This window comes from Bos mutus, chromosome 16, assembly GCF_027580195.1.
Source record: "Bos mutus isolate GX-2022 chromosome 16, NWIPB_WYAK_1.1, whole genome shotgun sequence".
Taxonomy (NCBI): domain Eukaryota; kingdom Metazoa; phylum Chordata; class Mammalia; order Artiodactyla; family Bovidae; genus Bos; species Bos mutus.
In genome coordinates, this window is record NC_091632.1 from 58,966,245 (window position 1) to 58,989,161 (window position 22,917).

General features: G+C 50.3%; 2 protein-coding genes across 4 annotated transcripts in view; one reads left to right on the forward strand and one right to left on the reverse strand.

The window, feature by feature from the left end:
- Positions 1–1,522, forward strand: part of TP53BP2 (tumor protein p53 binding protein 2) — a 67,738-nt gene extending 66,216 nt beyond the window's left edge. For all 3 annotated transcript variants that reach the window (XM_070385456.1, XM_070385454.1, XM_005903726.3), the window contains one exon: positions 603–1,522. In XM_070385456.1, coding sequence (XP_070241557.1) covers positions 603–644 — 42 coding nt within the window. In that variant the 3' untranslated portion in view covers positions 645–1,522. The remainder of the gene's footprint in view (positions 1–602) is intronic.
- Positions 1,523–2,913: 1,391 nt separating this feature from the next.
- The window catches only part of CAPN2 (calpain 2), a 58,271-nt gene continuing 38,267 nt past the window's right edge, over positions 2,914–22,917 (reverse strand). The window contains exons 9-21 of the mRNA XM_070385457.1: positions 22,202–22,362; positions 20,296–20,465; positions 18,542–18,553; positions 17,144–17,355; positions 15,284–15,320; positions 14,297–14,362; positions 12,795–12,852; positions 9,789–9,853; positions 8,769–8,837; positions 8,207–8,285; positions 5,952–6,068; positions 5,634–5,692; positions 2,914–3,887 (exon numbers count right to left, since the gene is read on the reverse strand). Coding sequence (XP_070241558.1) covers positions 3,864–3,887; positions 5,634–5,692; positions 5,952–6,068; positions 8,207–8,285; positions 8,769–8,837; positions 9,789–9,853; positions 12,795–12,852; positions 14,297–14,362; positions 15,284–15,320; positions 17,144–17,355; positions 18,542–18,553; positions 20,296–20,465; positions 22,202–22,362 — 1,129 coding nt within the window. The 3' untranslated portion in view covers positions 2,914–3,863. The remainder of the gene's footprint in view (positions 3,888–5,633; positions 5,693–5,951; positions 6,069–8,206; positions 8,286–8,768; positions 8,838–9,788; positions 9,854–12,794; positions 12,853–14,296; positions 14,363–15,283; positions 15,321–17,143; positions 17,356–18,541; positions 18,554–20,295; positions 20,466–22,201; positions 22,363–22,917) is intronic.

Consider the following 22,917-nt stretch of genomic DNA (forward strand, 5'->3'; position numbering starts at 1 on the left):
GTTTTGTTTGCCAGTTGAATGACTAGTCTGACTTGCTCTTGGCTTCATGAACACTCTCCTTCCCAGCTCTTGTTATGGAAAAGCACGAGATCCTAAAACAAAAAAACCCCACTATCCTCCCTGAAATCTGTAGACTTTTAGTCTGTGGCATTTCGTTCATGACGGTCTCCAGTCCCATGACACCATGTGACGTCCATTACACATAAAGTTCAAAGAGACTTTTCCACTCCTTATCTTTTCCCTCAGAACAGAAGTTCTCCGTGTTGGAGTTACAGCGTATTGCAAGTCATTTCTTCCAGTCCTTTGTGGTCCTCGTTGGACTTGATTTGCAGTTCAGTAGGCTGCGTAGAGGAAGTTAATGCTCTGAGCCATCCCAGATTTTCTATCACTGCACCAGGAGTGTTCCTGTTGAGGGAACCCCTATGACAACAAGAGTTACTCAGCTACTCTGGTTGCTTCACATGGCAGAGAGTCCTTTCTTTGGTTTAGCTTCTCTCCTGTGACATCAACATCCCACTCCCCCCCCGCCCCCATAATTTCCTGAAGGTGTGTTATACTCCCATGTCGTGCATATGTAAATATTTTAAAACTTCTTTTAACAGCTATACCCAAGAATTAAACCAAGACAAAGGAGCTTGGCCTGAAACTTTGCAGATGTTTAGTTCATGAAGAATTCATCTCTGTTACCACTAAGAAGAAACAGTATGATCGTTTGCGGCAGAAATTTCTCAAGACTGATTTTAATGACAGAGTAACTTGAAAGCCATGAAGAAGGAGCTCTGGAAGCAGATGAAGGCTTGGAGCAGCCACTGTTGGTGAAGGATGCTCAGCTCGCTGGAGCAGAGCTGGGCAGGAAGCTGATGCGCTGTGCTGGGCAAGGTGCCCTGTGTTGTACTCCGAAAGATCCATGGTGACAATCCTGTTCTCTGCAAGAAATGGGACCACTTACTGGACTACTGGGAGGTCGGCTCCTTGGCCTGCTTCCGGTGGTGTGTTTCAGCGCCTGCCACACCCCTGTCCTCCCACCAGGACCAGTGCCACCACGGCGCCATCTGATTGTCCCCCAGAACAGCAGGCCCGTGGGGGACGTGCATGGAGGCTCAAAGGCGCCGCAGACTGTGTCTTGTCTGTGAAGAACTGTTTGATGGTTGTCAGTGAGCAATAACCTGATGGTATGATTCCTCGTAGCACCGTATCTTTTTGAAATATTGAAACCACACTACACTACAGGTAGATTTAGATTCTTGTTTTTAGGCTGAGATTTGAATCTATATTTATTGTCTTTTGTATCCCAGAAATTAGAGACTTGCTATAGACTTAACTCATGATATTTGTCAAGATCATAGTTGACTTTAAAAATAATTGTAATAAAATTAAACTTTTTGACTCTAAGCTTTTTACTGGCTTTAGTTTTTTATGTCATTAACAGCTGTGTTTCAAGTTTCTAAGTCATTGGAATATCATACTCTGCTGAAAAATAATATTTCTTTACCAGCCATGTGATTAAATATTTCTTTGCTCAGTTTTGCAATTTGTGATTTTTGTGGTGGTCTTTGATATAGAGTTAAGACTTTTTATAAAAGATCTTAGAGGCCATGGTGATAGAAGCTTGTACCTTTACCTAGAGCTTCTGACAGGCTGTTTGTGTCCTCATTTTATTTCAGAGGCTTCATATGGTTATATACACTGAGTTACAGGATGTAAAGTTAATGTAGCCCCAGCCTGCACATTAATATGTTACCAAGTTTGTGAATTGTTGGGGACCTCATTTTGCTTAGTAAAACTGTTTCATTTATTAGAAGATACAGGTGAGAAAACGAGTGGTCACGTTTCCTTAGACATTTTTACGAGTAGTAGATTCTAGCAAGAAAGGAAGGTAGACAGCAGAACATACTGCGCCTTTCAGACTAATAGTGAGTAGAGAAAACATGGACGAAATGTCAGAGGACCTGTGTGGTAGACAAAATTCTGAAGATGCCCCGCCAGTCCCCCATATTCTTGTCCTGTTGTGTTGTGGACTGAATATTTGTGTCCCCCTAAAATTCATGTCGACACCCTAATCCCCAGTGTGATAGTATTTGGAGGTGGGGCCTTTGGAAGGTGATTAGGTTTACATGAGGGTGGGGCTGCATGAACTTAGTGTCCTGATAAGAGGAAAAGTCTAGTATACTCTGTGAGGATAACCCAAGAAGGCTGCCATTCTCACCTGACACTGAATCTGCTGGCACCTTGGTTTTGGATGTCCCAGCCTCCAGAACCATGAGAAATAGATGTCGTTTAAGCTACACAGCCTGTGGTATTTTTTTACAGCAGCCTGAGACACCTGGTTATTTAATCAAGCAAATCTAGGTACTGCCAAGAGGGTTTTTCAGATTTAAATTTCCTAATCAACTGACCTGACAATAGGGAGATTATCCTGGATTATCTCAGGTGGGCCCAAATGTGGTCATAGGATTTGACTTTGGGAAGTAAGTGGTGATCATCAAAAGAGGTCAGGCCAGTAGCCAGCGAATGCCGTTTACCACTTTCCTAGTCATCTTTCCTAGTCATATTTCCCGTCCACCATTCCTTAAGGATCCCCAGCAGTTGACCAGGGCTTTAGTTGCATGCCTTTCCGGATCTCTCTTACTCCCTCCACCAAAGGACACTCAGTGGCAGGCACACCCCGAAACTGCCGGTACCTCTTCAGGAGACCAAGAAGCAGCAGACATTGGAGCTAACTTTAGGGTCAATTATCAGAGCTTCTGAATTGGATTTTTACAAAGTTTTACAGTTCCACGAAATGGTAGATGAGCAGGCCCCTCCTCCCAATACAGGCAGTTTCAGAGGGAGGGAGCACGCCTTGCTGGAGTGGGGTGGGCTGTGACTGGGGGTGCTCACTGCTGCGCCTCTCCAGGAAGAACAGCACCCACGTGGGATTGCCTGAGCGACTCTTTATTGAACAGTACACTTGGAAGAAGATAAGGCAACAAGGCAGTATTTGTATAATGTCATTAGCATTTTCCCCAAGTTAAAGCCAGGAAACAAGCTTGGGTGGTTTCCCTGGGGGTTTCTATGAGACGTTCCCCCCAGTCCATGCATGGATGCTAGTGGGGAAGTTGGGGAAGATTTGAGGCGGGCGGCAAACAGCTGTGCTGTCTTCCATCACAGTGGGCTTGTAGACAGATGCCCAGTTTGGGTCAGTGCTTCAGCTGAGCCAGAGTAGCATCCTTTTGGTATCATAACACTCAGTGTGTTAAGACCAGATGTGCTCCAGCACTTGAGTTAAGACATGCTGGTTAACCAATCAATGTTATATAAAATCTGTCTCTTAACCCAGTGACTGAGATGTGCTTCTCACCTGGCCTCTTGAGATGCCTTCATGATGCATCATGTTTTCCCATTATACCCAAGGGCAATAAGGAATCCCTGGACAGCTGTTTGGTAGATGTCATAGCTGCATTTTTAAACTTGAAGTTGCTTTAACTATTGCTGGCAAGGACGTTGTGTCCTTTGAGGTTGACTGAATGTTCAATTAAGCTCAGCTGTTAAACACCTCCCTGCAGTTTTTCCTGATTTAATATTGCTCTAAACAGGAAAGTGTGTAAAAGTAAAAAGTATATACTATATACAGATGGAAGATTTTTCTCTAAGTTTGTCAAGGGTTTAAGTGACTCGCATTTAGTATGATTATATGCAAATCTTTTACTTGGATATCTGAAAGTTCTGCTTTCTCAAGTCGACAATATCATTTTCAGCTCTAATCATCAGTTTAAGTAAATGTTCCCATAATTTCAAGATCTAGATAAAAAGTTTCTCCGTGGAAGCTTAGTCCTCAGCTGATTTTCTTTCATGAGACATCTTCAGGCAGATTGGTTATCACTTCAAAGTACTGAAAAAGACAGCCACTGTGAGGAAAGGAAGAAAAAAAAAAATCAGGGATCACTTTTTAAACTCAAAGGGTGTAGATTATTTTGAAAGATTGCCTGTTTTACCAGAAAAGCTGATTAAGGCTTAAGATGTGACTGCACTAACTCACATTTCTTTCTACCTGATTTCTAGAGTCTAGCTTTTTACAGGGCAGTGAAAAGTGGTTATTTGAATCCGGTGGTCACGAATCGAATTACAGGGTTGACTGAAACGATGACACTTGGACACTTGAATTAGCATTTCCACCTCTGTGCCTCAGAGTGTCACAGCAGAGGTTAGCTTGGGGTGTGGATAAACCCTTAAACTAGTGGTTTCCAACCTTAGTTCTATATTGGAGGAATCTGGGAACTTTACACCAGATTCTAATGAAATTAAGTCTGGAATGGGCCTGGACATTGGGACTTTTTGAAGTTTCCCAGGTCTAGCCTGCAGGCAAGGTTGACCATCATGGCAAACCAAAGGGGAGATCTTCCTGCTGTTACCACCTTAGCCAAAAACAAAAAAGACTGGGGAACTCCAGGGACCTGTAAGAGGAAAGGCTAAGAAAGGATGGAAAGCCAGTGGGTAAGATGCTTCCTAGAGGAAATGGGGATGGTGATGTGAGTAGGCTGGTCATAGGGAACAGTGGCAGCCGGGGAGGAATAGATTTCCATTGAGAATGATAAAGGGGGCTACAGTTGCAAACTTTACACGTGGCATGTTTGGCCCCAACTGGAATGCCTCTACCTTAACTGCAGTCTCAGGGGAGGGTTATTTCCTGAGCTACATGAGTTTCAAGCAAATTAGTTCTTTGGAACCAGCTAAAATGTATCTGCAGTTGGCTCATGTTACTTTAAAATGCATAATAGCAGACTGAAAGAGTCATTTAGTTTCTGGGTTCCTTCAGAGTTCTAAATTCAAGGAAAGAAGTGCCAGTCCCTCATCCCCCGACCCCACCCCCTGTCCTTGACACTCTGCTCCTCTCTGGCCCATGGGATCCGGTCATCCCCACTCAGCACTGGTCATGCCACCCCACCCTCTGTAGGTAGCCCTGTTCCAAGCTCAGCTCCCCCTCAGACAGAGGAAAAGCAGGCTGGGGCCCTGTGAGGATGAAAGAAACCCCAGTGACCTCCTTTGAAGTGAGTACGTCACTCACTTTGTCGTCTTTGGATGACAAGAGAACATTTTGTGCTTTGCTTTCTGTGGAACTGGAGTACCAACTGAATTTGGATTGGTGATCATTTTATAGGTGGCTGTCACTGGGGTTCCAGACCATATGAACACAATTATTACATATGGCACGCTTAGTCACTATTGTTAGTTTTACTTCAAGGGCAGAGGAAATGGAGAAAAGTAATTTGCTCACAAAGTCCTTTTAAGCAAAACTAAGAATGATGGCTCTTCCTAACACCCACTTAACTTTCAGCCAAAGGACTTCTTTGCATAAGCACCTTCTCCCATGCATGCTAATTAGCAGGTCATTTTTCTAAGAGGCCTTCTGCAGCCACCCTCTCCTTATTCTAACTTTGTGCTATTCTCAGGGCAAAGTTCTTGGGAGGAGGAGCCACATGTATTTCTTGGATTGGAGAATCAATAGGTAGTTGGGAACAACCAAACAGAAGTGCAGTTTGGGATCTCATAACCATTTATAGCCTGTCACTAACAGACCAAAAGCTTCAGGCTTCTGTCGCCCCGGTAACAGCCCTTCTCCCCTAGGAGTCTGGGCTGGGAGGCTGCTGACTTACAGAGATAAGGTCAAGCTGGATCATTCCAGTATTCTCGGGGTCCAGCTGCTTAAATATCCCTGTGGAGGAAGAAAGAGGATGTCACATAAATGAGTGAACTGAAACAAAGATCACATTATCCTCTTCCCCAGACTGGCAGCCGATTTCATCGAATGTCACAGCTATGATTTCTTCCCACTATCCCCAGATTAAAGAAGGAGTTTCATTCCCAGCTGAACAGACTCGTCTCTGGCTCAGGTTGTTTCACCCATGAAGAAAAGTAGGCTGCTTTCCTGCCGAGAGAACTGAAATGGGTCTTTTCCCCCAATGGGCACTTACTGAACAGTGTCTCCAGTCGAATCAAACACCGGACAAAATTGTCAAAATCGATGATGAGGTCGTCATCTGCAAACCGGGCAACAATCACTTGGTGGAGCTGACAGGGCATCTTGAAACCTGAAGTTAAATGAATAAGCAAACTGATGGCAAGGTGTTCGATTGCACCCGTGGGCTCTGCGCATGGGCTGTGGACCTGGCGGGGCGGTTTAGATGACAGTTGTCTTTGCTGTGGTCCCCCTGGTTGCTCTGCTGTGAGATTTTTTTTTTGCAAACCTAGTGCCTCTGGCGTTGCTGGATGGATGTGGCAGAAACTGTTCATGCTAAACCAATATTAATTCTCCCTTTTTCCATAGTAGTAGAATTTTTTTTTTTTTAATTTGGCTGTGCTGCGTCTTAGCTGCAGCACACGGGATCTTTGTTGCCACATGCAGGATCTTTCAGTTGGGGCACACAGGCTCTTTAGTTGTGGCATGTGGGCTCTAGTTCCCTGACCAGGGATTGAACCTGGGCCCCCTGCATTGGGAGTGTGGAGTCTTAATCACTGGACCACCAAGGAGGTCTCCCACAGTAGTAGAATTTTTAACAGGTCATGGCTGCCTAGAATTCAGGCTACATTTCTCAGTTTCCCTTACAGTCCTCTGAGGCCTTGTGACTAAGCCCTGGCACTGGGATTTGTGTACAGAGTGATGTATGCCCTTAAAGGCAAGGAGATTAGGACTTCCCCGGTGGTCCACTGGTTAAGAATCCACCTTGCAATGCAGGGGACACACGTTCATGCCTGGTTGGGGAACTAAGATCCCACATGCCTTGGGGCAACTGAGCCCGCACACCATGAACTACTGAGTTCACATAACATGATGAAAGATCTCACACGACCCAAGGAGGATTGCAAGCAGCCAGATAATAAATACTTTATATGTGTGTGCGTATACACTTACTTGCTCAGTCATGTCCAACTCTTTGTAACCCTATGGACTGTAGCCTGCTAGGCTCCTCTGTTCATGGGGATTTTCCAGGCAAGAGTATTGGAGTGGGTTGCCATGTTCTCCTCCAGGGGATCTTCCCAACCCAGGGATAGAACCCAGGTCTCCAGCATTGCAGGTAGATCCTTTACTGTCTGAATCACTAGGGAAGTCCATGAATACTGGAGTGGGTAGCCTATCCCTTCTCCAGGGGATCTTCCCCACCCAGGAATCGAACTGGGGTCTCCTGCATTGCAGATGGATTCTTTACCAGCTGAGCTACCAGGGAAGCCCATATATATATGAAGACAAGGAGACTGTCTTTCCCTCCTTCTGTCAGCCTGTTGCTAGCATGTGGCTTTGGCAAGCTGTCCTGGTCCTGCAGATACAGGCAATGCTCTGCAGGCTGGTGACACAATATGACAGAGGGAACCCGGGTCCCTGACAGCAGGAGACACCATCCCGGCCTTGGACGGCTTGAGCTTGAATTGCTATGTGAGAGAACGGTGTATGTTGTTTAAACCACTCACTTGGGGGGTCTCTGCTGCAGCATTATCCCATCAAATGAACAACTCCATGTTGTCATATCTGTCCCCACACCAGTCTCCCACTCTGCAGGTCTCCCACAGCTCGTGTCCTTTTTTACGGACATCACATTCTGTTAGGGACTCACTCAAGGATGGAGCTGGACATCCCACTTCTGCTGAACCAGCTCTGCACCTGAACAGGGTGGGGAGTGGGGAGTGGGGGTGGTGGGTCTGTTGAGAACTGACTTTGCCTGCAACCCAACAGGGCCCTCAGAGGGAAATGGGATTCAAGAAGCCTTAGAGAGCAGACACATCCTGGACTCCATTTCATTTTACCAATTCGTTTTTAAAAGGCAAATGAAAAGGAGGTGTTTGTATTGAACCAGCGCCTACTTTTGGAGAAGGCAATGGCACCCCACTCCAATACTCTTGCCTGGAAAATCCCATGGACAGAGGAGCCTGGTAGGCTGCAATCCATGGGGTCACTAAGAGTCGGGCACGACTGAGGGACTTCACTTTCACTTTTCACTTTCATGCATTGGAGAGGGAAATGGCAACCCACTCCAGTATTCTTGCCTGGAGAATCCCAGGGGGAAGAGCCTGGTGGGCTGCCATCTATGGGGTCGCACAGAGTCAGACACGACTGAAGCGACTTAGCAGCAGCAGCAGCAGCACCTACTTTATTTCAGTTTACCAAGCTTTGTATCATATAGTCTAAGTTTTCGCATGTTCTACAGATAAAGAAAATACAGTGAGGAAGTATTACCTGCTTCTTCTAATGCTTTCCGCATCTCATAGGAGTTCATGGTTCCAGACCGGTCCACATCAATTTCCCGGTAAATTTTCTGGAACATAAAAAACAGAAAATCATGACCTGAAAGGCAGCAAGTTACCTCTGTGCTATGTGCTAAGTGGGGCTGGGGTGTTTCCAGCTCTGTGCCTCTACTTTGGCCTTGGAAAAATCATCCACGTTTCAGCCTTAAATAGTATTTTGCCTCTTTGTGTGAGCTGGATTATAAATAAGCCCATCAAATCACCTAGCCAACTCCATGAGTCCTGTTACTATCTTCTGTAATCTTTGCACTTGAGCTGTCAGAAACCCAAACTACAAGGGATTACAGTTACACAAACCTTTTCAGGACGTTTGATGGTGGCTTTTAGATGACCCCGTTTCCAGTCCATAAGGAAGTATGCCACTTAATTTGCCCCGACCTGTTTGCACCCATTCTGAGCTCCATCACAGGTACAATCCCCTCCCCTTGGAGCTGTTCCTCCACATCCCAACACAGACCCACTGCCCCTGCCGCCCGGCCCTCATGGGCTCTCACTTGGTATTTCTGAATCTTCGTCCAGAGAATGTAGAACTCCTTCAGACCCAGTTTGCCACTCCCATCCGACTGCCTTCAGTTAAGGAAAGCTCCTGGAGTCTGGGTCCACCCGGCCTGAGTCACCTCGTCTGTCCTCTCCCCTGGGGAGTCTGGTAACCCCAGTCATCCACGAGGAGCTCTCGTAGAAGGCCCTTTTCCACTCTTCACACTGGCTAGAGCTCCCTCTAAGGGCTGGTGGACAGGCCCAGTAGAGACCTGCAGACCCCCTGACCCTGCGTGCTGACTGGTCTGGGGTGATCTGCTGAAGGCCCCAGGTGCTGCTAGCAATGAGCCCTCGGATGATATGCAGAGGCTTTGGGCGGCTTTTAATGGCCTGGCCCTTGCCTATTTGGGGAGAATTATTATTTCTAAGAGGACTTTTGTGAGGGGAGCTCACAGCAGGTGCCAAGGGCCCACCAAATGAAGCTTCACAGCAGCTTGGACCATCCAGGCCACTCCTGCCCAGCACCTCCCAGGAAGCAGGAAGGACACTGGATGGGTGAGGAGTCGGCCTTGGGGCCAGGTGGTGGCCTAGGAAGGGGCCAGAGCAAAGACGAAGGACTGTGCTCTTGTTGGGGGGCAGGGGCGCTCTTAGGACGGAAAACCATGCCTGGGGAAACATTCACATCAGAAACACCATGGTTTAGGGACTGTTCCCCTAGAGGTAGCAAGTCCAAACTGCCCTGGCAGGTGACGGTGGGTGTGCTGTTGGGCACTTTCTGCAAGAGCCCAGGAACCACTCAGCCTGTGGTGCGGGTGGTGGGAGGGGAGAGGGCTGGAGTGAATGTGGCATCTCGCATTCCCTCATTTGAAGCTTCCCGAATTTCCCCAGCGAGAGAGGTCACTGCTGACAACAGTCCTACACCTCGGCCGGCGGGGACCGCTGGCCGCTGTGAGGGGAAGGAAGCATGTGTTTGAATCTTCCCAGAGTGCAGTTTCACACTCCCCCAGCCTCTGTCCTCGGGGCCTGTTAAAGGATACGTCGAGCATGTCCACCATGATTTTGCAGGTCTCAATGCTAAAGCCGTCGGACTTGATATCTTGGCCTAGGATCAAAAGAAGTGTGAGAGGAGCATCTTGTGGAGCAGTGCTATTCAACATGACCTTCTGGGAGGACAGGGAAGTCCTGTGTCTGCACCCCTGATGTGGGATCCACTTGTGTGTGCTAAGTCGTTGTCACATCTGACTCTTTGTGACCCCATGGACTGTAGCCCACCAGGTTCCTCTGTCCATGGGGTTTTCCCAGCAAGAATACTGGAGTGGGTTGCCATTTCCTCCTCCAGGGGATCTTCCCCACCCAGGGACTGAACCCAGTGTCTCCTGCATTGCAGGTGGATTCTTTACCGCTGAGCCACCAGAGGAGCCACTTAAGTTATTTTAAATAGCCACATAAGGCTGATGGCCATGATACTGGGCCAGTGCAGAGATGTGTAACCTTTTTTTGACTTCTTTGTATATTAGCCATGGGCACCCAGGATTTTAATAAGAGCTTTCTAAAATTTTTTGACTGTGCCGCATGGCATGTGGTATCTTAGTTCCCCAACCAGGGGTTGAAACCTTGCCCCCTGCATTGGAAGGTGGAGTCTTAACCATAGGACCGCCAAGGAAGGCCAAGTGTTTTTTAAATAAATAACAGGATGATAAGGATCTGGGCTTTTAAGTGCAAAGCCACCTGTGGACAGATCGGAAGCCCCATGTGCTCATTCTAGGCTGGGCCCTGAAGAAGAAGATGTTTACTTATCTATCTCTTTGTAGGTGTTCAGGGGTCCTGTGTGTCCCCAGCTGGGTGGGAATTGAGGGCTGGAGCCTGTATTCTCCTGGGTGAGTCACTTGCAAGGTGAGTCCCGTGTAGTTGGTGGTCAGTAGGTGGAGTGAGCACCTCGCCACAGACATGAGTCTTCCCACAGCCTTCAGGGGAGCCCACCCCTTTTGCCATGAAATGTTAGGACCTAACCTGTCTCAAAGCTGCCCTTCTGGGCACTGACCCCTTCTCCGTGTGGGCATGAGACTGTGCGTGGGCCCCTTGGGGAGAAGGAGGAGTCACCAGGCATTGCTTGGGGGGAGGTACCGCGCTCTGAGGTGTGGGGGAGGCCACTGCTGTGCCCCCAACAAAGAGCAGCTGAATCTGAGCTGGCCATACCCCTCCCCTCCCCACATCTGTGCAGAAACAACGAGCCTCTGTGTCCCTGGGCTTATGACGGCCACACAGCTGAAGAGCCCGTGACCTCACTTGTGCCTGGCGGCCTTGAGGGTAAACACCATCTTCTCGTCACCCCCAGATCAGAGGAGGGGAGCCTAGGACTGGGACGCATCTTGGGGAAGCCCTGCCCTGGCCCAGCCTTTCTGGCCGATCGACCCCCTAACTGCAGCTCCTCGAATCACAGACGCTCAAAAGCAGCCATTTGTTCCAAGGCCACAGATGGTTTCCATGAAGGGTGTGTTGTTTGCATCCACTGTGATGGAAGACCCTGCAGGCCTAGAACCTTCTTTGGCTTCCAGAGGAGGATTTTCATCTCTTGGGATTGAGCCAGAGTGAAGTCCCCGGGACTTCTGGAGACAATCCCCAGACTGACACTCAGACCTGACAACATACTCACTTGTTTCTGATTTGGTCTGAGAACTGATACTCGACAGTCCCTGCTCAGTGGACTGCTGCTGTCTTATCAAAGCAGCATAGTTCTCAGGATAACTTGAGGGGGAAATGCCTCTATGTGTACATGTGTGTGTGAGTGTGCGCACATGCGTGCACACCTTCTCCCTAACCTCTGCAGTGGTGATCAACACTGGGGAGGTGGACTATCCAGCCCTTGTTAATTTTTGCTTGCATGTGTGCTAACTCGTGTCCGACTCTGTGTGACCCTATGGACTGTGGCCTGCCAGGCTCCTCTGTCTATGGGATTCTCCAGGCAAGAATACTGGAGTGGGTTGCCCTGCATCAAACCAGTGTCTCTTATGTCTCCTGCATAAGCATGTGGGTTCTTTACCACTAGAGTCTTCTGGGAAGCCCTAGTTTTTGCCTAAGAAACAGTTAAACCTGAAAGGGTATGTGAGGACCATGGCTCTCTAGTTCCTTCTCAAGCTGCCACCTACTTCTGCCCACTCTTTGTGGAAGCCCGTCAGCCCAGGCTGAAAGCAGCCATTTGGGCAGCCTTGAAGCCACTTGCCTGGCCCACTGGGTCAACTGAAGTGACATTTCTCCCAATAAGAACTGGCCTGACCAGGTGCAGTTAAACACACATTTGGGAGATGAGCCTTTTTAATGCCATCCCCTTAGTTTGAGTGAAAGAGAGATCATGCATTTTTCCATCTTTTGGCTAATCAGTGAGCTAGTGCCGCTCCGTCAGTCATTCCCCACTGAACACAGCTGGGAGTCCAGCAATGGGGAGTGCTTTCCGGCTCCCTCCTTCGTCTGGACTGACTCACTCCTTCTTAGCAATTAATCATGGTAACAGCCACCATTTACAGAGCCCAGACTTGGTGCTACGCAATTCCTACATGTCATCTCAGTCACTCTGAAGAGATAAATAATAATGTGCCTATTTTGCAGATAAAGAAACGAGAGTCAGGGAGGTTACCTAATTTCATTTAGACCGCAGAGCTAGTAAGTCATGGAAACCTGGATATGACTTTTGACCTCCAGACTCCAGAAACATTTGCCTTTTTAGGCCAAGCCACGTGGCATGTGGGATTTTAGTTCCCTGACCAGGGATGGGAACCCATGCCCACTGCATTGGGAGTGAGGTGTCTTAACCACTGGATCACCAGGGAAGTCCTACCTTTGCCCCCCACCTTTTTTTTTTTTTTTAATCACATTGAGTAGAACCTCCTTCATCCAGTTCTTTGTTGGTGGTGGCAGTATTTGAGCAGGACTGGGAATGATGGTTCAGCCATCACAGTATCTGAGATGGGAAAGGGAAGGATCCCCGTGTTCCCTCATACTGCACGAGGACGAGCAGGATGAGGGATTTGCAAGGAGGGGATACTCACGCTTTGCTAGCACTCTTCTCAGGATTGTCTGCAACTCAAAGGCAGAAATCTCTGCGTCCTGTGGAAACACACAACCAAAGTGTCATTACTGGCTCCCTTGGAATGCATGTAGCACAGAGGAGCAGGTGTGTGACCAGTGTCCAGAGGAGCTGGGCTCCAGCGGAGCCCTGCGAGGTGCGTTAGATCTGGGGTCTATGCGTGCGCATTTCTGTTTTTTAAAGATGCTAATGTTTTACTTTATTTTTAAAGCACTTAATTTCTTCTTTACTCGTTTATTTATTTTTTTGGCATTGTGTGGCATGAGGAATCTTAGTTCCCCAACCAGGGATCAAACCAGTGCTCCGCTGCAGTCTTAACCACTGGACCACCAGGGAGGTCCCGCATGTGCATTTCTAACAAGCCCCCAGGAGATGATGCTGCCGCCCCCATATGGCACTATGAGTAGCACAGCCACAGCCCGAATTCTAGTTAGTGTTTCAGTGTACAATATTAAAACAGGCAGAGTTCATTCACCACTGCCTTGCTGTAGAGAACGTAAAGAATAAATCCTCCACTCTATCCATGTTTGTGGTCTTTAGACTCAGTTCTTTACACTATTCCTCTCACACAGCATGCCTTCCCCTCCCTTTAAAACCAAGACCTGTGGCGTTAGTTGGAACCAGCTGTCTCCAAGAACTGGCCCAGCACTTTCTCTGTGGCCTCTGATGCCAGAGCCCCTCAGGAGTGGTGTGGGTGCCTCTGTTCACGTACACATATTGTGTAACTGGGGGACAAGCCCTATTATTTGAGACCAAGGTTGACACTGTGCCTTCGTGGGGGGTGTGTGTATGTCGGTGTGTATGATTCAATTAGAGGGGAAATGGATCTCTGTGATGCTCCTTCCATTAGAAACCAGGAGGCATGCAGGAGCAGGTGGTGCCTGCTTCAGCTCTTTGATGAGGAGGCCTAGGTGAGTCGACAGTGGACACTGGCAAGAGCTAGCATCCTCCATATATGGAGGAAAATGCATTTTTTGAAGTTGTTGGAACAGGAGGCCCACTAACTTTGTAGTGGACCGAAGCCCAAGTGGCTGAGAGATTTCTTTTTAAAGAACAGGGATGTCTGGTACTCTGTTGCTTACATCCTTGAGATTAAAGACCCGCCATCTCCCCAAATGTTTTTGTGGGAATCAAGGAGAAGGGGCCAAGTTCCACGCCTCAGTCACAGTGGCAGAGAGCAAATGACACAGACACAGGAGAGGCCCGGAGTCCTCAGGTAGGAGGATCTCATCGAGAGCTGACCGGACAGCGGAAGCCCCTGTCGACTGATGCACAAAAATTCTAGGGAGGCCGTTAGCAAGGAATCTCAACGGAAACCTCAGTTACATTTGCAACTCCTCTTTGCTTTTGTTCTGTTTGTTTTTTGTTTCTGCTCCCCGCTTAAATGGAAGTCTTTGAGGACAAAGACTGTCCCATTTTTGGTATCAAAGCAGGACACATAACAGGGACCTGGGGACCACTCACCTCTCCGGCCAGCTGGGCGAACAGTCTCCTGAATCCATCATCGATGTCATCCTCGCTGATGTCAATCTGGAAGGCGAGGGAGACCCAGGAGTGAGAGAGGGTGACCAGCAGATGTCTACTCTCCCTTCCAGGGTGGCCTCCCCTCCCTGCTCAGGAACCCTCTCTCCCTCTCTTGGGCCTGAATTCTAAGGTTACTGAGATTAAGGACAGGTGAGGAATTAATAAAAGAATTTTTTCCAGTTAAAACCCACGAGAGGAAATATGTATACTATGTGAGAGGGAATTACACTCTCATTTCTCACATAGACATCTTCTCTGACATTCCACTAAAATGGACTTTCATGATCTAATTAACGAGCGCTCAGAAACATAAAGACTAGCTGGCAAGTTCTGGAAGGACACTGACCACGTCGAGAGCACAGATATGAGGCTGTTGGAAATCGTTCTGTCTCTCACTGTGACGAGTGTGGAGCCTCGGCAGCCGAGAGTAACAGAATCACGGAGCCCCGGCGGGCATCGGGACGGCCGAAGAGTGCTCCTTCCTCTGTGTGGTCCCCTTCCTCCACCTGGGCCAAGTCTGCAAGGCCTGAGCTGTAGCCCTCAAAGCCCTCAGGCCTTACCCCGAATCACAACTCTGGGGACTCTGGGGACCCTGAGAAATCTTGTGCAGCACTTTGGTTTAATCAGTGAGAAAACTGAGGTCCAGAAAGGGGAGTGACAAGACCGCCCGCTGCTCAGAGCAGCCGGGGGGTCCCATCCTCCGTGGCACCCACGCCTGTGGGCTACGCCTGGGGCACCGCCCAGGCCCCACGTGGCAGCCAGAACTGGTGCAGGAGGGGCCCTCAGACTCCCAGGCCAGGGCTGCACCCCAGCTTCAAGCTGTGCTCCTGAAGTCCCAGGGGCCTCGGAAACCCCTGGGGTTATTTTCTGCTCCTCTCCTCTTGGGCTGTGTGGGACACAGGCATGGAATTCGAACAGTTACAGTACCTCGTCAATGTTGGCCTCGATTTCATCGTCGACAACTCTAGAAGCAGAAGGAAGGCGTGTGTTACTGCAGAGGGAGTGGGCAGAAATCCCTGCTAAAATGGAACTGGCATATTACACCCAGCATGGGGTGGGCACAGGGGGTTTCTCTGCATCCCAAGTTTCTGTGACAACACATCCCGTAATTTCAGCAGAAATTAAAGCAGAAACGATCTAAAAAAGTGTCATCACCAAAAACACTTGGAGCATCAGAATGTTTTTGGTCCCTAGTTTTTGGTCTTTATCAAAGAACACAGGCTTCCCATGTACTATGGCGGTGGTGCTCTGGCCTGGAGAACAGTTTTTAGGTTCCCTTGGAAACACTCTTTGCCCTCGTGAACACACCGAGAATCAGCATACCCTGCTGCCTAGGGCGGGAGGAGGCAGGCAGCCGGGGAGGCCTAGGGGAGATTTCAAATGAGGCTCCGGCACTGGCTGGTTTATCCCACGCCTGTGTGAAGGGCTGGGTCCTTCTGCTCTACAGTGAGGCAAGTTAAGCCCAGGAGGGTCTCCCTCCGGCCCCTGGGATCTCAAACTAGACCACCAAGAGTCCCGTCTACCGTGCTGATGCCTCACAGAAGGATGCACGCGGAGACTTCTTGGTGCTGACAGTTAGAATCAGGATTAATATCCTGGGACAAGAAGGTGGACACCTTTGAGGGATGGCGTGTCCCCTTTGGGGAGGGAGCTCCCCAAGAGATGGCAGAGTTGGTGGCGGGGAAGGAGGTGGTTGAGGTTTCCCCGGGAGGGGACTGAGGTTGACATAGGACCGTGTCATTCCAATGCACTGTGTCATGTCCCCATTTCCTTGTCAGTGGGGACCACAGGCTAAATACCAGGCCAGCCCCGAGGATCCTAGGAGCTGAGAGCAAGGCCCTGCCCCACGGCGAGCTTAAGCAGAGGAAGGGAGCCTGTCAGAGGCAGGAAAGCTACAGCCATGGCAGTGCTGTTACCCGTTCGAAGCTCTGACACTTTCCCTCACTTTAACAACACCCCAGTTTTCTCAAGAGGAACTCCTTCTCTGCCGTGCACTGTCTTGGAGCCTGGGCCATCATCCTTGGCCCTCCTGCCTGCTGCCCTCCCCTTCTAGGCAGCTTCTAGAGCCCATCCAACGGAGACACTCTACTGAGTCTCTTGACCTTGAGCATGTGACTCAGGTCAGAGGGGACACGGCAGCCACCACAACCCCTGCTTCCCACACCCTGGTCCTCGGGAGCATCTGAGGTCCCTGCACTTTTCTATCCCGTTGTCCAGCCTCCCGTAGGTTCTAGAGAGTTCCATGGCCTTCCAGTAATCTCCATCTGCTTAAGTTACCCCAGGCTGATTACATCACATGCAGTCAAGGGCCGAGATGAACAGACACAGTTGGGCAGCAGCCGGAGAAGCAGAAGCCACTAGAATTGAGGCTGTACTGACAGTGGCTTCAGCTAAAAAGGATCCTGGACAGCTGGGCTCCAGTGAGGAAGGGGGAACGCCTTGAGACCTAGTGATTGCCGCGGGGAGACTTACTCACACCCTTGGCTCTGCCAGGCCGGCGGACTGGGGACACAAGGATCCCACCAGCACTGCCCTAGTTGGTGGACATTCGGAGACACGGCTGTAAAGTCAGGCTCTGCGACTGGCTCTGCCACCACCCCTTTCTAACCCCAAAGATCCTGAGTGGCTATTTTCTTTGCTGACGTGATGACAGCGCTAGAGTTCTTCAATAGCTCGCCCCTGAAGCCGGCAGGTGTTATAGAAAAAGAAACTGACGTTCAGAGGAGTGAGGTTGCTCCAGGCAAGCCAGGAACAAGGGGCGCGGAGGAGGAGGGCTGAACGACCTACTGGTAGTCGGCTTTCTTCTCGGAAAAGACCCGGATGCAGAAGTCGCCGTCCTTGTTGGGCTCGAAGGTGGAGGGCACCACGATGTACTCCCCGGGGGGCAGCTTGAAGCGGTTGAGCACCTCCCGCAGGTTGATGAAGGTGTCCGACCGCTCCCGCGCTCTGGTTGTCAGGAAGAATTTTTTGCTGAGGTGGATGTTGGTCTGTCCAGTCAACTGGTGAAGAAAGAGGAGCATGTGGGAGTGGATGGAGGGAAGGGCTCCAAGCACCGCCCTCTCCACTCCTTGGGGTGAGAGGATCACAGCCATAAGGCTGGAGCGTCACAGATAAAAAGCAAGCCTTTCAGCCCAAACAGCAGCTCAGAGACACACGTAAGAGGGGACCCACATTCACCCACTGTCTGCAGACACCCCATCTCTTCACTCAGACAGAGGTCCTCAGCCTTGCTGCAATGACTCGGGGATATCAGAGTCCCCGTGGCTGGGATCCGCTCGGTTCTGTGTGGTGTAGACACACTGACACAAGCAGACAGGTGAGGAGGGGTCCCAGCTCCCAAACCCGGGGTGTCAGTCTGTCCACAGCATCCGCAAAGACCCAGGATGCTACCAGGTGCTCTGCCTCGTTTGTGTTGACTTGAATAACCAACCGTGGCCTTTAAAGACACACACCGCAACTGTGCATCTCACCAGCTCAGTGAAGCCTGACTGTGGGCCTGTTAAGTGCTCTCAAGTATCTCAATGCATCCCAACAATCTGGTAAGGTGGATGGTTGGTCAGTTTTACTGACGAAGAAACTGACGTTCAGATAGGGCAAGTAAATTGTCCAAGGTCACACAGCCTGCAGGTGGCAGAGCTGGGAACGGGGTCCAGGTCTCTTGCTATGTCCCCCCATCTCCTTATAATACCACTTGTAGGGCTCATCATTTCTCTTTAGGCCAGTTTTTTTGTTTTGGTCATGCCATGAGGCAGGTGGGATCTTAGTTCCCTGACCAGGGATTGAACTTGCGCCCCCTACACTGGCAGTGCAGAGTTCTAACCACTGGACAGCCAGGGAAGTCCCTCTAGCCTATTTTAGGAGCACTACAGGACTCTTGAGAAGAGTCTCCTGCAGTTCCAGGACCAACGAACCTCCACCCAGGACTAAATGTGTCTGACTCTGCGGGCCTCAGGGAGAAAGTACGTTCCATTGGGACTGTCCCGGACCCCTCCCCATGTGCTTAGACCGTGAGACCTAGGACCTGAGCAACCTCACCAGGGCTTAGGGGGCGGGGGTGGGCATTCACTCTTCATAGACATGAGCCCCTGCCCAGACTTCACGAGACCCCAGAGCCAGCAGTCTAAGCCTTTTCCTTGTTGGTGAACCTGAGCCCCAAGGATGGGGGCTGTCGCGTGCCAGACGTACCTCCTCTGGAACCTGCAAATAAAGGAAAGCATGTGTAATTCAGACTCTGGAAGAGCTCCATAAAGAAATGTCACCACTGAGATGGTCTCCTTTGTTACTCTACTCCTTCTGTAGCCTTAGCAAGAATAACTAAGTCATCAAAATAAGTATTTTCCAAGGAACTCAAAGCATTCTCACATTTTAAAAAAAATTCTTAGGACTTAGCAATAATGAGGATGAGCGCTTAGCACCATTCCTAACTTACAGAGCATGAAACCAAGGCTTGGAGCTGTGAAGTGGCTGTCTACAGTTACCAGCTGCCTGCAGCAAAGCCTACACCCCTCCTTCCCCCAGGGAAAACAGAGCTGAGCTGCTTGAAGAAGCAGCAGGATGTGCTCTGGCCTGGAGCCAGCAGGTGTCAGTTCTAGGTTCCTATTGGCCACCTCCATCTGTATTTCCTCAAGTAAGTCTCTTCCCTTCTCTGGCCTCAGTTTCCTTATCTCTAAAATGGGATCAAATGAGCCCCCAGGTCCTTCTCAGCTCTCGCAGCCCATGGCTAGATTTCCTGGCCTGTGAGTGGTGGGGGTAGGGTGGGCTGGGTGTCACAATTCAGTCTGCATTTTTCTGGCAGTTATTCTGTCCCAGCTCTGAAGTCCTCAGCTCCTACTTCAGAGACTGAGGAGCTTGGAATTGTGTGCATTTTTAGCAAAGATGATGTTTGCCAAACTCCACCTGTTCGTGCGTGAGAAGGTAGATCACTGCCCTGATGAGTGAAGTGAGCAGACAGCCTTCTCTCTGACACTGTGCCTGACTCCCACGTGCTGTGCTGGGAGCCTGGCTCTTGAGGGATTGTGGGAACCCTAATTTGCAATATTTCCTAATTTCTACAGTGTAAATACTGCCCACTCCTTGCCAAGGTCATTTTTGGGCTGCCAAAGTGACTTCACTGAAGGGTGGGGCCAGGGAGAGTGGGCCAGCTCCAGCACATCATCAGGGCCCCCCACCACACCGATGTGCACCCCACTTCAGCAGCTCTGAAGTCCTCCTTTCACCCCTCTTCTCCCACTGCTCACCCCAGGCTGGGAGAAACTCTTCTCTGTGCTGTAGAAAGGAGTGGGGAGGGGACCCAGTAGTGGCAATGACATGGCTGCTCTCTGACTGTGGCTGAGCTGGGCTTTGGTTTACTTTGCAAAGTTCCAGAAGAAAGGACATGGGGGAAGTCACCGTGCCTGTGTGGGGGCCGGGCTCCACCTGCGGAGCCCTGGTTGGAGCCTAAGGCCAACTAACTGCTCCCCTGCCCAGCGCTCTGCCATAAAAGCAGACACTCTGTGGACTCAGACCAGAGAGCACCTGCTGGCTCAGTTCTTGCCTTCACGCTGGTGCCCCGTGTGGTTCCATATGCTCTGTCCTCAGTTCACATCTGTTCGATTTACTGGAGGTTGACGACCAACCAGAGTGCCAGGCCTGGGGATGTGAGAAGGGCCACAGAGGCTATTTGATACCATGGGACCTCCGGAAGCTGGCTGCAGGGAAAGGGGGGCCTCCAGCGACACAGACCAACTGCAGGGACCTCCCTGCATGACTTCTCCTAAGACTGGCCTGGACCCTGGCTTTGGTTTTCTTTGGCCAAGCTTCTGGTTTGGAGCCCCCTCCCCAGGTCTGCTTCTGGGGTTGGCAGAGGTTAAGAGCCGAGAAGGAAGGGAAGGCGGAGCCCCGCCCCCGTGGATGCCCCGCCCCCGTGGATGCCCCGCCCCGCGGACACCCCGCCCCCATACCTCATAGATGCCGAAGCCAATGGTGTGCATGTCCTCGCCCATCTTCCTCTGCCGCCGCCGGTGCTTCTGGATGAGGCCCACCAGGAAGGTGCAGCCGCTCTCCCCGTCCTCCTGGTCCTCGTCCTCTTCCTCCAGCTTGATCAGGTACTGAGGGTTCATCCAGAACGTGTCTGCAGACAGAGAGGGGCGGGGTCAGTCACCCAACACACAACACACGGGTGGGGGAGATGGAAGAGGAACCAGAGACCAGGACTGGAGGGGGGGTGCATTTCTCACCCTGGAACAGGGTGGTCAGAGCTGAGGCCCAGATCTCCTTTGGATCAGCTATGACATCCCCTACTTTTTCCTCCCCTCACCAGGCTCTAACTCGGGGGTCAGAGATGGCTTGGACGGCATGGCTAGGGAGACTTGGGGACTAGCTCTGCAGCCCCCTCAATGAACTAAGGGCCAGGAACATCAGTGCACAATCTCAGCCTCTTGTTCTGTGTCCCTGTCCTCCTGGGCCTGTGCCCTTGCCCACTCCCATGGTGCTGGAAGGAGCTGAGATTCATTCATTTTAAGGATAATTAATATGATTGCCTCCCCTTCCTTGATGGGATAATACTTGGATTCTGGAAATAAAGACATCATCTAGTATGTGTTAGTCACTCAGTCGTGTCTGACTCTTTGCGACCCCATGGACTATAGGTTGCCAGACTCCTCTGTCCATGGGATTCTCTAGACAAGAATACTGGAGAGGGTTGCCATTACCCTCTCCAAACATCTAGTATAGGGCTTGGCAAACTATGGCTCTGTTTTTACAAATAAAGTTTTATTAGCACACAGCCACATCCATTCATTAAGTATGGCTGCCTTTGGGCTACAGCAACAGTTGATAGTTACCATAGAGACTGGGTGGTCCACAGAGCCAGGTATCAACTATCTGTCCCTCAAGAGAGAGTTTACCAACCCCTGAAATAAGGGGTGGAAGATAGTCTTGTCTGAGGCAGAGGACAGTCTCCTAGAACCTCTGGAACTTGCTTGGTGGCTGCACACATGAGGTGAAGGATTAAAAGCACCAGAGCTACAGGCACCAGCTAGTCCCAGTCTGACTACTTGTTCTGTGGCCCGAGCATACCACTCAGAGCCTCGGTTTCTTCATCTGTAACAGAGAATCCATATATGACCATGACTTGCCACTGCAGTGCTTAAAGGCTGACTTCACAGCCAGACTGCTTGGGTTCTTAACCCTAGGCACAGTCAAGGCTCTGTGGCCCTTGGGCAAGACATTTAACTTCACCAAGTCCCCTCATCTTAAGGATGGAGATGATAATAAAGTGCCTGCCCCAGAAGTCTTCTGTGAAGACTAGCACCCAATGTGTCTTCCACAATCGGCAGATGTCATCGTGATGAGACAGTTTCTGAGGTAGAGAGGGCAGGGGAGGACTGGGTCATCGAGGCAGAAGAGTCAAGGGAATCAACAAAGGATGAACCACTAGAGGAATCCTCACTGCCACCTCCTCTGAGCAGGGCCCCATCAGCATTGGCTGAGTGAATTGGGCACAAAAGTGTTGCCAGGCAACAACCAGGGCCTGGATGTGCAGAGACCCAGTGGGTGAGAACCTCTGCTGGGCTAAGCTGCTTGGGCTTTGGGTGGATAAAGTAGCCCATGGGCATGAAGTGGGGTTAGTGCTACCTCAGTGTGAGGTCATGGCATCAGGGAATCTAGGGCCTGGAGAGGAATCACAGACTCAGCACGTCTTGGGTTCTGCCCAGGCAGGTAGAAAGGTGAGCACAGAAGGGAAGGGGCTGAGGAGACCGAGAGGGTGTTGAGATGGAGACTCAGGAAGGAGAGACAGAGGGCCCCAGTGGTAGGAGCAGCCAGGCTGGGGTGCAGCACCCCAGGGTAAGGTTGAGAGGGGCTCACTCGGGTAGTTCCTGCAGCCGCCCGCGGTGGAGCCCCGCCTCCAGTTCCCATCCATCTTGGTGAGTTTCCACTTCTTGTAGGTGTCACTGGTGAGTGTGTCAGGGGTCAGGTTGCAGATTTCCAGGCGGGAATAGTGTCTCAGGAAGTCGTTGAAAGACATCCTGCAAAAGCAAGGACGCGTGACCCAGGCTGCCAGAGGATGCACTGGCAAGCCTGGACCTTCCACCCAAGGCCAGACTAGGACGCAGTTAGGGCAGCCAGTGGACAGCATGTCAGGGCCGCATGGCCACTAGGTCAGCCATCGGACGGCGCCGGTTCCGGTCCTGGTGCTGCCACCTTCCAGCTGGTAATCTTGAACAAGTTACCTAAGCCTCTCTGAAACTCAGAACTCTCATCTGTAGAAACGGGGGTGTCAAAGGAGACACGAGTATCAAATGAGACAAAATATGGACACTCAGTTGGTAAGATGTCAGGACTGTACAGATGTGGGTGGTCTCAGAGCAGCACAGACACAGATGCCCAGGCCCATCCCTGTTCTCCCAGGGACCTGTTTCTTGAAGCCTTGGGAAGATTCTCTAGGAACTTGTTAGGAGTGAAGTCCATCTTTCCCCTCTTTTTCTCGTGTTCTCAGGACCTGAACACTCCTGCAGGAATTCATAGCCTTCTCTGCTGAGCTGCTCAGCTTTGAAACCCAATTGTTGAGATGGATAAATTGA